At 35.5% G+C, this 12978-nt stretch overlaps 2 protein-coding genes across 3 annotated transcripts; both read left to right on the forward strand.

Annotated features, from left to right (window-relative positions):
* The first annotated feature begins 3418 nt into the window (after positions 1 to 3418).
* LOC147910637 (uncharacterized) lies at positions 3419 to 5341 on the forward strand. Its single transcript, XM_087403305.1, has 3 exons — positions 3419 to 3452; positions 4689 to 5005; positions 5097 to 5341. The coding sequence occupies exons 1-3, from the start codon at positions 3438 to 3440 to the stop codon at positions 5215 to 5217; spliced, it is 453 nt and encodes a 150-aa protein (XP_087259431.1). The 5' UTR covers positions 3419 to 3437; the 3' UTR covers positions 5218 to 5341.
* Positions 5342 to 9850: 4509 nt separating this feature from the next.
* On the forward strand, positions 9851 to 12978 carry LOC105150984 (uncharacterized). Of its 2 annotated transcripts, XM_011064402.2 has the most exons (3): positions 9851 to 9922; positions 11483 to 12124; positions 12214 to 12543. In XM_011064402.2, exons 1-3 carry the CDS (start codon positions 9908 to 9910, stop codon positions 12421 to 12423), a joined length of 867 nt encoding a protein of 288 aa, XP_011062704.2. In that variant the 5' UTR covers positions 9851 to 9907; the 3' UTR covers positions 12424 to 12543. The 2 variants fall into 2 exon arrangements, with proteins under 2 accessions (XP_011062704.2, XP_087259295.1); XM_087403169.1 differs by lacking the exon at positions 9851 to 9922 and having other exon boundaries at positions 11909 to 12124; positions 12214 to 12978.

The raw sequence follows: 12978 nt of genomic DNA on the forward strand, positions 1-12978 counted from the left end.
CTATCTACGCTTGTTAACTTATGGTATACCTTTCCAATTCGAATTGATTCTGGAATCCGATTTCGTGGAATTTGTACATTTAAATTTGCCTAATGTCCGGTACTACCAATTAAGTAATAGCAGTATTAATAAATAATGCAGGTGGAACTATGGCAGTCGCCTAGTGTGACCTAGATCTCTAGAATTCCATTATTTCTCCCTACTTGTTTCCTAAGTTAAACGGTCCAGCCCTGTACCAGGCTTATGAAATCGTCTATTTGTGCCATTTAGATCCTAGGATATTAAAAACATGGGACTCCAGGATATATATCTTTTACAGACAAGCAGAATAGCGATATAGAAGATGCACGATGACCTTACTTTCCTCTCCACATAGCCGACAGTCTTTCTGCTCGACCAGTCCAATGTTGAATAAGTGAGCTCTCTGAGGAACAAGTGTCCAATAAGAAGGCCTATACTCGTTGTTAATTTGTCTCTTCCCATTGATGCCAGCTCTTTTGTTCTACCCAAATTGGATTGTTTCGTTAATTTCCTGGCTCACCGGCCCTTTGCTTCTCTCCAAGATTTTAAATGTTTCTTTCAGTATTTTCATGATCTTTCTTTTACCTAGTGAATGAATCTCCGACAATCTGCAGTTCAGTCGCCCAGTCAGAAATGATAATGAAATCAATATTGAATCGACGTCGATTTGATGCTTTTGACATCGAATTGACATCGAGGTTTTATGCGTTCCTTAAAAAAATACTTAGAAATATTCGAAAAGTTTATATATTCTCAAGAATTTTTCATACAAGTGAATTCCGAAATATTCTGAAATTTCTCATTCCATAATTTTTAAAAAGTATTTTTAAATTTTTTAGTTGTCATATCTATGAAAGGTCCCACGAGTACCGCGGTCGCGCGATCTTACCCAAGCCGCAAATGCCCGAGGTTTGGCTATTTGTTTCTGGAGGACACCCATCCTCCAGGAGGCATTGTTCGGAACGCAATTTCCCTTGCATTATGCAGCTCCAGGCACGGTAGCTCACATCCTAGCGTGAGGAATTTCTCTTAGTTGATCGACCACAGGCCCACCCTTAAGCCTCGCCACTCGCTATAGCCAGGGAGCTTATGACCTCCAAGGACGCTAAGCACGCATTTCCTTGCTCGATTTTAATCTTATCAGACGTTTGGCGATGAAGACATCGTAACAAGTCAAAATTAAGCTTCGTGATGTATTGTTGTGAAGCATTCAGACCACGTGCCCTCCAAGTTCACGCGCCCCTCGGCCCGCGAGACCCGCCCAATAACTATTGCAAGGTGAGAATTTGATGAGGAGGAGGGAGGCAGAGGGGGTAACTGAAATTGTATAGACAAAACATCCTTAACTGATTCTTGTCAATTCAATAATATTTAATATAAAAACAAGTCTTAATAAATAAAATAAAAAAGCAGATTCAGTTTATTATTTAAAATTTTTTTATAATTTTTTTTACGAGGAAAGATTAATATTTTTGTCGATAGCAGTATTTTAAAAAAATCTGTTTTGAGAAAAAAAATTGCAAAAATCGAAAGTTATATGTCGATATACACATGACATTACTAAAATTGAGATTTCTTTTTTTTTAATTGTGAAATGCATAAAAGGGTTACGAATCATAACTATTTGCTTTACAATATTGAATAATTCACAATTTTTATGTATTTCCCAATTTATTGAAAAAATATTTCAATCTTATTTAGTACAATATACGCGCCCCTAAAATATATGGCATCCTCTGGCCGTGCTGAACTCGCTTATCATGTTCCGCCGCTCCTTGTGATGTGCCAGGTACGCTTTCTACAAGGTGCGCCGAAAATCACGCTTTTTAAACGCATGCGAACGCATACGCACGATAATGAGTCTACACAGAACCATAAAACACAATTTTAATTTTTCTCACGGATTTGAATAGGCGGGCGGACAATATCAGTTATAATCATCGTTCTACAAATCAGTTCGTTTCAAGTCAAAGTAGAGGCTCTCGCGATTCAGCCTGTCCTCAGCTCTCACTCATGTTTTCCAAAACACGTAGTTGCATTTAAATGTGATTTAACTACCCTTCGCAGGATCCATGCTTACTTATTATTTATCATACTTATTATTTGTTTATCCGAATGTATACGTATTATACGTCCGCATAGAAAGAATAATTTTGCTGAAACATATAAAAATTTAGATAGATACAGATCTGAAAATAATTTCGTTGAAAAAAATAATCATGTAGGAAATTCAAGCATGATGAGCAATGTTGTAAAATTAATGCTTTTAAATTCTATCAACTATACTCCAACAATTATTTTGATAGTTCATAAAATTATTTTCAGATCTGTATGTAGTCAAATTTTTAGATATTTCAATAAAACTGTTATTCCTATCCATAAGATGAAAAAAAACTACACTACTTTGAACAATATTTCTGAATAATATCTGAATAATATCAATATTAACGTTTCCAAATTAAATTCACAATAATTAAGCAAATTTATTTAGCCGTGAGAAAATTTTGGATTAAAGAAAGCGGTATTTTCGTGAACGGACATCAACTTATATAGGAAGTTGCAGCCGACTGTAGGAAATAGGCTGAAACTTGTATGGCCAATAATTTGCGGGTGGTATAATACCTGCATTGATCTTTCTTTAAGTATCCAATAAACGTACATTGTGTTTTCTTTTCGTAAAAGTCTTGTAAAGTAAGGGCTATGCGATATTATTAAAAATTTGTCATTAACAATTTTATAAATGTGACACTTATACCTGTGAAGCAATAAAATCAATAAATATATATTTTTTAAATATAATAATAATGAAGTCTCATTTCGTGATATTTTATTCACAATGACATATACATCATTCTTTATTAGGAATAAAGTAACATATAATATGCAAAATACTTTTTATCTAAATGTATACAATATCATTTTGCATCCACTAAAATTATTAAATAAATGAATAACAATAATAAAAATTATTTCGTTGAAAGACTGGTTCAGTTTATCAATAAAATAATCATCTTGTTATGATATAGTGTATAATGTCGAAGTAATTAGATAATTCTTGCCATCTTTGTGACATAACATACAGTACATTTCTCATGTTCATTCGTCATTGATTTGAATCGATGCCACATGACACGTATAGTCATGAGTGGACGCAACCTATCTGAATAGATGGATTTTAATGAAAGTGTAAAGACAAATTTAAATAAACGCATATGGCTTTATATCGCAAAAAGGTAAAAATTAGAAAAGAAGATGAAGAGACATTTATAATAGGCGCATCTCATAGGATGTGATGACCTATGTAATAGATGATTAGTCGAAGTGCATCGAGTGGGGCTCCCATGCTGGCTTGTATAAAAAGGAGCTTCAAGACATCCGCGGAGCTTCAGTCCTCAAATCAAGGAACAGCATCTACCATGAGGGCATTCATAGTGAGTAGCGTTCATGTTTGTTCATGATGATTTCTCCAATTTCTCGTTTCCTCTTCTCCTCCTTTTCCTACTCTCTTCTCGATTCCTTCATCTTCTTCTCTCTTGTCGCTGTCTTTTTATTCGGGTCCTCTTTTCCGTTTCTCTTCTCGCGAAAACAGAAAAGAGAAAAATGGAAAGAAAAGAACTTAAATCTTGAGATTCTCTCCCGGGTTTATGTAACATTAACATCGTAACGTTAACATCATGAAACGTTAAGTGCGGCCGATGACTGAAAGAAAGGGATTATACATTCCACGTGCTTGTAAATCCATCGCCGTGTCCGGAAACACTTCTGAAACGTTTGCTCCTTGCTTTTCAGATATGTTTATTGCAAGTACGAATAGAAGAATATCGAGGATCATTGTTCACTTGAAAAAAAATTAGATGAAAGTTTATATTATCTTTGAGAAAGATGTACCTAATTTTTCTTGAATACGTGAAAACTGTATATATTAATGTAAAAATATAAATAACGTATTTTTTTGCACATATACATTTCTTCTATATAAGAAATACTTAGAGTTCGACTTTGAGGAATTCAACTTGACTTATTCACGAGCTACATTATTTATTAATTTTATAATAGCACATAATTTTAGCATAATAATTATATTAAATTGCAATGAAAAAAAAATGAAGTATTTAGAACAGTATTTAGAACCGAAAAGTATTTAGAACATTATGATCTTGTTTCACCAATGTAAATTAAGTTTAATTTTGGATCAACTTTTACTATTTATCTACTTCTAAAAATTAGAAAAAAGTAAATAGTAAATTAAACTGAGATTAAAATTGATCTTACATTAGTAGAACTGAGCTTAATTTTAGAATCATAATAAAATAAACGTCCCAGTGTCCGAATATGTAATACCTATATGTCCGGATATTTACACAAAACTGCATATTTGTTCATATTATTAATTTCATATACTTACTTAAATATAATATTATAATTTAATTGCAATCTTTAAATACCGTTAAATTATAATATTAAATTATAATAATATAAAAAGAACATTTAACATTAATATCTAATAATAAACTTTGTGCAGGTTCGGTTACGGGGGAACGTTTATCTTAAATATATTAAAATATTTATAAAAGAAAAATAATAAAACTAAGCTCAAATATCAAAGTCGAAATCTCGGTTTCAATATTTAAATACATCGGAAAAGTAAAATTGAATTGTAATTGTAGATCCTGGCCCTCGCCGCGACGGCGATGGCGCTGCCAGAAGCCGAACAGTTTTATAACCAGCCAAGTCCAATCTACGTTGGACAAGCCTATCTCCCCTCCTATCCTAAGGTCATCAGTGGACCTTCGAACGCCGGTGGTGTTGATCCTACTGGTGGTATTCAAAACATTCCAGCAAGGCGTTCCCGCACGGGTTTTGGCGCAGGGGGTGGTTTCGGTGGTGGTTTCAGTGGTTTTGCTGCAAGTGGCGGCCGAGATCAACCTGCCTACCATAATGCCCTAGCAAACCGGAAGTCTACTTTGCCAAATACAAGACTCAAGTAAAGGAAAGAAACTTAAGCATAAGAAATGAGAAAAAACGAAAATCCTAAACTGATCTAATTATTTAATTTTTGTTTCTTTACATTGCAGAAGGAAGTCATCGGTGGCATCGGACCAAGTAGATCCAGGTCGAGTTATGGAGTATCCAATGAATCCGGGCCATACTAAAGAATCTACAATCAGAGTGACCCCATACGAGTATCACTTGTGATTGGTCCGCCATGTTTTAGCCATTCCCTCTAGTTTTTTACGCATTATTTTCTAAATTTTGAATTCATGCTAAAAAATGCTCAAAAATTGTGACAAATTAAAAAATGATAATAAATAAATATTGTATATAAAATAATAAAATTTTTATATATATTATTTATTATAAAATTTCATTTATTTTGTATTATTGCAATATTGCACATTTTGTAATATTGCACATTACTTTATACAACACGTTATTTATTGCACATTATTTGCGCTATTAAATGCGCTAGTTTATTATCCATTCTCTGTTCCTACATCAAGGAGCAAAATGCATCTGTAATAATATAAAAGAAATCAAAAATTCAGAAAAATATTATATATGTATATACCATTTCATAAAATATTATATATTAAATATCGTAATTATCATATTATTTGATTTAGACTTACAATGCAATGATATATAATTGAAAAAATTACGATAAAAAGAGAAAGAATTAAATTAACCAATGTGATGACTATACATATACTTAGTGCCAAGACACCGTGTCTTCAGATATTATAAATTAATCTGTGTATATTTTATGTTAATTTTTATTTTAATATTTTAAATACATTATTTATAAAGAATAAATTATTTTACTTCACATATAGATGAATTTTTTAACAGTGTACAATTTTTATATTTGCCATTTATACTCTTTAACTAATTCGGCGTTCTTGTCTTTCGGAATTATTTTCATAACATATCTTTTTTTTAATGAATTATTACAAAACGGTATTGTACATCCAACCATCTAAAATAATTTCGATAATTTTATTTTTATCAATGTACCTTTATGTATTTATGTCGTTCAATGCTGTTGCACTTAATCCTAAAACTGACAGTCTGTTGGATAGACTAAGACCGTATATCTCTTTCTCTCTCGCAGAATTTCGCTAAAATATGACGTCATCTCTCGGCGCCACTCTGATTATAGGCTCTCTAGGGCCATACTAGTCAATTTACCGCTATCCCCATCGCGTTGTTATATGCACGATCGCCAAGAGAAGAAGTTGTCAACAAAGTTGAAATCGGCGATGATGATAACGATGTTCTATACGATGACGACGACGACGACGATGATGATGATGATGATGGCAATGATGAGAAGAACGATGGTATCTATCACAACGACGACCATTATAATGATGACGATGATAATGATGATGTTGATGATGATGATGATGACGATGTTGATGATGATGATGATGACGATGTTGATGATGATGATGATGATGATGATGGTGATGATGATGATAGTGGTGGTGGTGTTTTTTTTATGACAACTAAAGCGAAGGAGAGATGTTTTTTATTCTTATTTTTTGCAAGAAAACGGTGACCAAATAAAACTTTTTTTATGTATTTTTATATATAACTATCTACACTTGTTAACTTATGGTATACCTTTCCAATTCGAATTGATTCTGGAATCCGATTTCGTGGAATTTTTACATTTAAATTTGCCTAATGTCCGGTACTACCAATTAAGTAATAGCAGTATTAATAAATAATGCAGGTGGAGCTATGGCAGTCGCCTAGTGTGACCTAGATCTCTAGAATTCCATTATTTCTCCCTACTTGTTTCCTAAGTTAAACGGTCCAGCCCCGTATCGTGTATCGCTTATGAAATCGCCTATCTGTGTGCCATCTAGATCCTCGGATATTAAAAACATGTGATCCCAGGATATATATCTCTTGCAAACAAGCAGAGTACAGCGATACAGAAGCACGATGACTTCGCTTTCCTCTCCACATAGCCGGCAGTCTTTCTGCTCGACCAGCTCCAATGTTGAATAAGTGAGCTCTCTGAGCAAGTGTCCAGTAAGAAAGCCTATACCCGTTGTTAATTTGTCTCTTCCCATTGTTGCCAGCTCTTTTGTTCTACTCAAATTGGATTATTTCGTTAATTTCTTGGCTCCAGCCCTTTGCTTCTCTCCAAAATTTTAAATGCTCCTGTTTCAGCATTTCCTTGATCTTTCTTTTACCTAGCATGAAGGAATCTCCGACAATTCAGCCGCCCAGTCAGAAATGAAATCAATATTGAATCGACGTCGATTCGACATCAATCGACATTGATTTGATGCTTTTGACATCGAATTGACATCGAGGCTTTATGCGTTCCTTAAAAAAATACTCAGAAATATTAGAAAAGTTTACATATTCTCTCAGAATTTTTCATACAAATGAATTCCGCAATATTCTGAAATTTCTCATTCCATAAATTTTAAAAAGTATTTTAAAATTTTTTAGTTGTCATATCTATGAAAGATCCCACGAGTACCGCGGTCGCGCGATCTTACTCAAGCAGAGCCGCAAATGCCCGAGGTTTGGCTATTTGTTTCTGGAGGATGCCCGTCCTCCAGAAGGCATTGTTCGGAACGCAACTTCCCTTGCGTTATGCAGCTCCAGGCACGGTAGCTCACATTCTAGCGTGGGGGGTTCCTCTTAGTTGATCGACACGGGCCCATCCTTGAGTAAGCCTCGTCACCCGCCATAGCCAGGGAGCTCACAACCCCCAAGGACGTTAAGCACGCACTTCCTTGCTCGATTTTAATCTTATCAGACGTTTGGCGACGAAGACATCGTAACAAATCAAAAGTAACTTCTGTATTGTTGTGAAACATTCAGACCACGTGCCCTCCAAGGCGCCACACAGTGATTACTACTTGTAAAATATTTGTTAAAGATTTTTCAAAAAAATTAAATTAAATTTTTCGATTTGAAGAATTAAACAATAAAAAAAAAATAGGAAAGTTATATTCGATTATTCACCGATTATTCACGCGTATATCTCTACTCGAACTTCGTAAAACAATCATTAAAAAAAAACAACAAATATTATGTAAAGGAAAAAAAAGAAGAGTGTTGAGAAAAAAAATTGCAAAAATCGAAAGTTATGTCGATGTACACATGTTACTAAAATTGAGATTTCTTTTTTTTTAATTGTGAAATGCATAAAAGGGTCACGAATCATAACTATTTGCTTTACAATATTGAATAATTCACAATTTTTATGTATTTCCCAATTTATTGAAAAAATATTTCAATCTTATTTAGTACAATATATGCGCCCTTAAAATATATGGCGTCTTCTCGCCGTACTGAATCGCTTATCGTATTCCGCCGCTCCTGGTGATGTGCCAGTTACGCTTTCTACAAGGTGCGCCGAAAATCACGCTTTATAAACGCATGCGAATGCATACGCACGATAATGAGTCTACACAGAACCATAAAACACAATTTTAATTTTCCTCACGGATTTGAATAGGCGGGCGGACAATATCAGTTATAATCATCGTTCTACAAATCAGTTCGTTTCAAGTCAAAGTAGAGGCTGTCGCGATTCAGCCTGTCCTCAGCTCTCACTCACGTTTTCCAAAACGCGTGGTTGCATTCAAGTGCGATTTAATTACCCTACGCAGAATCCATGCTTACTTATTATTTATCGTACTTATTATTTATATATATATGTTTATCCGAATGTATATATATTATCCGCATAGGAAGATTAATTTGCTGAAATATATAAAAATTTAGATAGATACAGATCTGAAAATAATTTCGTTGAAAAAAATAATCATGTAGGAAATTCAAGCATGATGAGCAATGTTGTAAAATTAATGCTTTTAAATTCTATCAACTATACTCCACATAATTATTTTGATAGTTCATAAAATTATTTTCAGATCTGTATCTAGTTAAATTTTTAGATATTTCAATAAAACTGTTATTCCCATCCATAAGATGAAAAAAAACTACACTACTTTGAACAATATTTCTGAATAATATCTGAATAATATCAATATTAATATTATAACGTTTCCAAATTAAATTCACAATAATTAAACAATAATTTATTTAGCCGTGAGAAAATTTTGGATTAAAGAAAGCGGTATTTTCGTGAACGGACATCGACTTATGTAGGAAGTTGCAGCCGGCTGTAGGAAATAGGCTGAAACTTGTATGGCAAACCGCAGCATAATTTGCGGGTGGTATAATACCTGCATTTATCTTTCTTTAAGTATCCAAGAAACGTACATTGTGTTTTCTTTTCGTAAAATTCTTGTAAAGTAAGGGCTATACGATATTATTAAAAATTTGTCATTAACAATTTTATAAATGTGATACTTGAAGCAATAAAATCAATAAATATATATTTTTTTAATATAGTAATAATGAAGTCTCATTTTGTAATATTTTATCCATAACAACATATATATATATATATATATATATATCATTTTTTATTAAGAATAAAGCAACATTATCGCGTATAATATCGAAGCAATTAGATAAATTCTTGCCATTTTTGTGGCATAACATGTCATATGGTCCATTTCTCACGTTCATTCGTCATTGAATCCATGCTACGTGACATGAGTGACAACCATGTAGGACGCAACCTATCTGAATAGAGGAATTTTATTTAAAGTACAGAGACAAATTTGAGCAAACGCATACGGCTCTATATCGTAAGAAGAGGTAAGAATTGGAAGAAAGAAAGAGAAAGAGAGAAAGAGGGAGAGAAATTTGTAATAGCTCCGTCGCATCTCATAGGTGATGGGTCGGGACATCGAGTGGGGCCTCCATGCTGGCCTGTATAAAAGGGGGCTTCAAGACATCTGCGGAGCATCAGTCCTCAAATCAAGGAACAGCAGCTACCATGAGGGCATTCATGGTGAGTAGCCCGTCCACGACGATTTCCCCAATTTCTCGTTTCCTCCTCTCATCCTTTTCTCACTCTCTTCTCGGTTTCTTCATCTTCTTCTCTCCTGTCGCTGTCTTTTTATTCGGATCCCCCTCTCTGTTTCTCTTCTCGCGTATACGGGATCTTTTTCGGAAAATAAGACCGTGAGAGAAACGAGGAGAATTCGTGATCAAGATCGAGATCGAAGGTTTCATCCGGGGGCGGGAGGCGGGAGAACGCGGGAGAAAGTAAAAGAGAGGGGAGGGTGCACAGGGAATATTGTGTGCGGTGTCAATGTACTCCATGATAGTGACTAACCCGAGAACCGGTTCAGTGATTGTGCCACTTCTCTAGTTCCGTTTGCGCGAAAACAGAAAAAAGAAAAACAGAAAGAAAAGAACTTAAATGTCGGAATTCTCTCCCGGGTTTATGTAACGCTAACACCGTGAAACATTAAGCGCGACCGATGACTGAAAGAAAGGGATCTACGTTCTACGGTGTAAATTCACCACCGTGTACTTCCGGAAACACTTCTGAACTGTTTACTGCTTGCTCTCTAGATACGTTTATTGCAAAAACGAATAGAGGAATACCGAGAATCATTGTTCATTAAAAATAAAATTAAATGAAACATTTATATTATCTTTGAGGAAGAGGTACCTAATTTTTCTTCAATTAAATACGCGTGAGAATTCTTTATATTAATGTATACAAATAAATAATGCATTTTTCGCATATGTACATTTCTTCTATGTAAGAAATACTTGGAGTTCAACTTTACAGAGAATTCAACTTGATTTATTCACGAACTACATTATAATTTTATATTAGCACATAATTTTAGCACAATAATTATACTGAATTGCAATGAAAAAAAAGTGAGATATCGAAAAGTATTTATAGAACATTATGATCCTATTCCACCAATATAAATTAACCTTACTTTTGTTTCAATTTACTGTTTATCTACTTCTAAAAATTAGAAAAAAATAAACACTAAATTAAACCGAGATTAATCTTATATTAATGGAATTAATCTTAATTTTAGGACCTTATTCTGTAACTCTTAATGACTGCAACGATATCATTACATTGTCATTGCGCAGATTTCGTATATAGTAAAAAAGTTACGCAACGACAATTTAATGATATCGTTAGAGTCGTTAAGAGTTACAGAATAGGATCCTTAGAATCATAATAAGTAAACGTCCTAGTGATCGGACATGTAATTACTATATATCCGGATATTTTCATGAAATTTTATATTTGTTTATATTATTATTAATCTCAAATGCTTTCTTAAATATAATATTATAATTTAATTGCAATTTTTAAATACCGTTAAATTATAATATTGTAATAAAAAAAAGCATTTAAAATTAATATCTAAATAATAGATTTTGTGCATGTCCGGTTACAGGGATGTTTATCTTAAACATAATAAAATAGTTACAAAAGAAAAATGATAAAATAAAACTCAAATATTAAAGTCGCAATTTCGGTTTCAATATTTAAACACATCAGGAAATTAAAATTGAATTGCATTTATAGATCCTGGCGCTCGCCGCGACGGCGATGGCGCGGCCGGAAGCCGGATACTCTTATAGCCAGCCAAGCAGTAGCTATGGCGCTCCTTCCGGTGGATTTCCGCTCGCCGGTGGAGTTGGTGGTATTAGTGGCATCGGTGGTTTCGGCGGCGGCGGAGTCGGTGGTTTCGGCGGTGGTCCAAGTGTCGGCGGTGGCACCGGAGGTATCGATGGTATCCAGGGCATTTCCTCGTTCGGCGGTGGAGGTGGCGGAGGTGGAATTGCTAGCATTGGCGGCGGTGTCGGCGGTGGAGATGGTATCTCTGGTGCATTCGGCGGCGGTGGCGGTGGATTCGGAGGTGGCTCGCTCATTCAAAAACACATCTACGTTCACGTACCGCCTCCAGAGGCTCCCGAGGCAAGACCGGCTAGGCCCATAAGCGGAGGATATCAGGCACAAAAGCACTATAAGATCATCTTCATCAAGGCACCTACTCCACCAACCCCGACCGCTCCGATAATTCCAGTGCAGCAGCAGGATGAGCAGAAAACGCTCATCTACGTTTTGGTCAAGAAACCTGAAGAGGCGCCCGAGATCAACCTGCCCACCATCACGCCCACTCAACCCAGCAAACCGGAAGTCTACTTTATCAAATACAAGACTCAGGTAAAGGAAATAAACTTAATAAAGAAATGAGAAAAAACGAAAATCCTAAATTGATCTAATTACTTAATCTTTGTTTCTTCACATTGCAGAAGGAAGTCACCGGTGGAGGTGGTGGTGGTGGCATCGGTCACGGAATTGGTGGCGGTGTCGGCGGCGGTGTCGGCGGCGGTGTCGGCGGCGGTGTCGGCGGCGGTGTCGGTGGCGGTATCGGTGGCGGTATCGGTGGCGGTATCGTTGGCACCGGACCAAGTGGACCCAGCACGAGTTACGGGGCACCCGGTGGATCCGGGCCATACTAGTCAATTCACCGCTACCCCCGTCGTGGCCCCTCCGTCCTACCCTCCTGTTCATCAACACACACGCACACACCGCTCACATACCTCTAACATGATCAGCGACGATAATACTTACCGTATTGACGTATTGCTGTATTATATGCGCGATCGCCGAGAGAAGAAGATGACAACGATGACAAAGTTGAAGACGGCGATGATGATGACGATGTTGAATACGATAACGACGACGACGACGATGATGATGATGATGATGGCGATGATGAAAAGAACGATGATATCGATCACAACGACGACTACCATAATAATGATGATGACGACGATGACGACGATGATGATGATGATGATGATGATGATGATGATAATGATGATAATGATAATAATGATGATGATGATGATGATGATGATGATGATGATGATGATGATGATGATGATGATGATGATGATGATGATGATGATGTTTACGACGACTAGAGCGAAGGAGAGATGTTTTTTATACTTATTTTTTGCAAGAAAACGGTGGCGAAATAAAGCTTTTTTATGTATTTTTACATAAAACTA

This window comes from Acromyrmex echinatior, chromosome 2 (assembly GCF_024713525.1).
Source record: "Acromyrmex echinatior isolate Ae372 chromosome 2, ASM2471352v2, whole genome shotgun sequence".
Taxonomy (NCBI): domain Eukaryota; kingdom Metazoa; phylum Arthropoda; class Insecta; order Hymenoptera; family Formicidae; genus Acromyrmex; species Acromyrmex echinatior.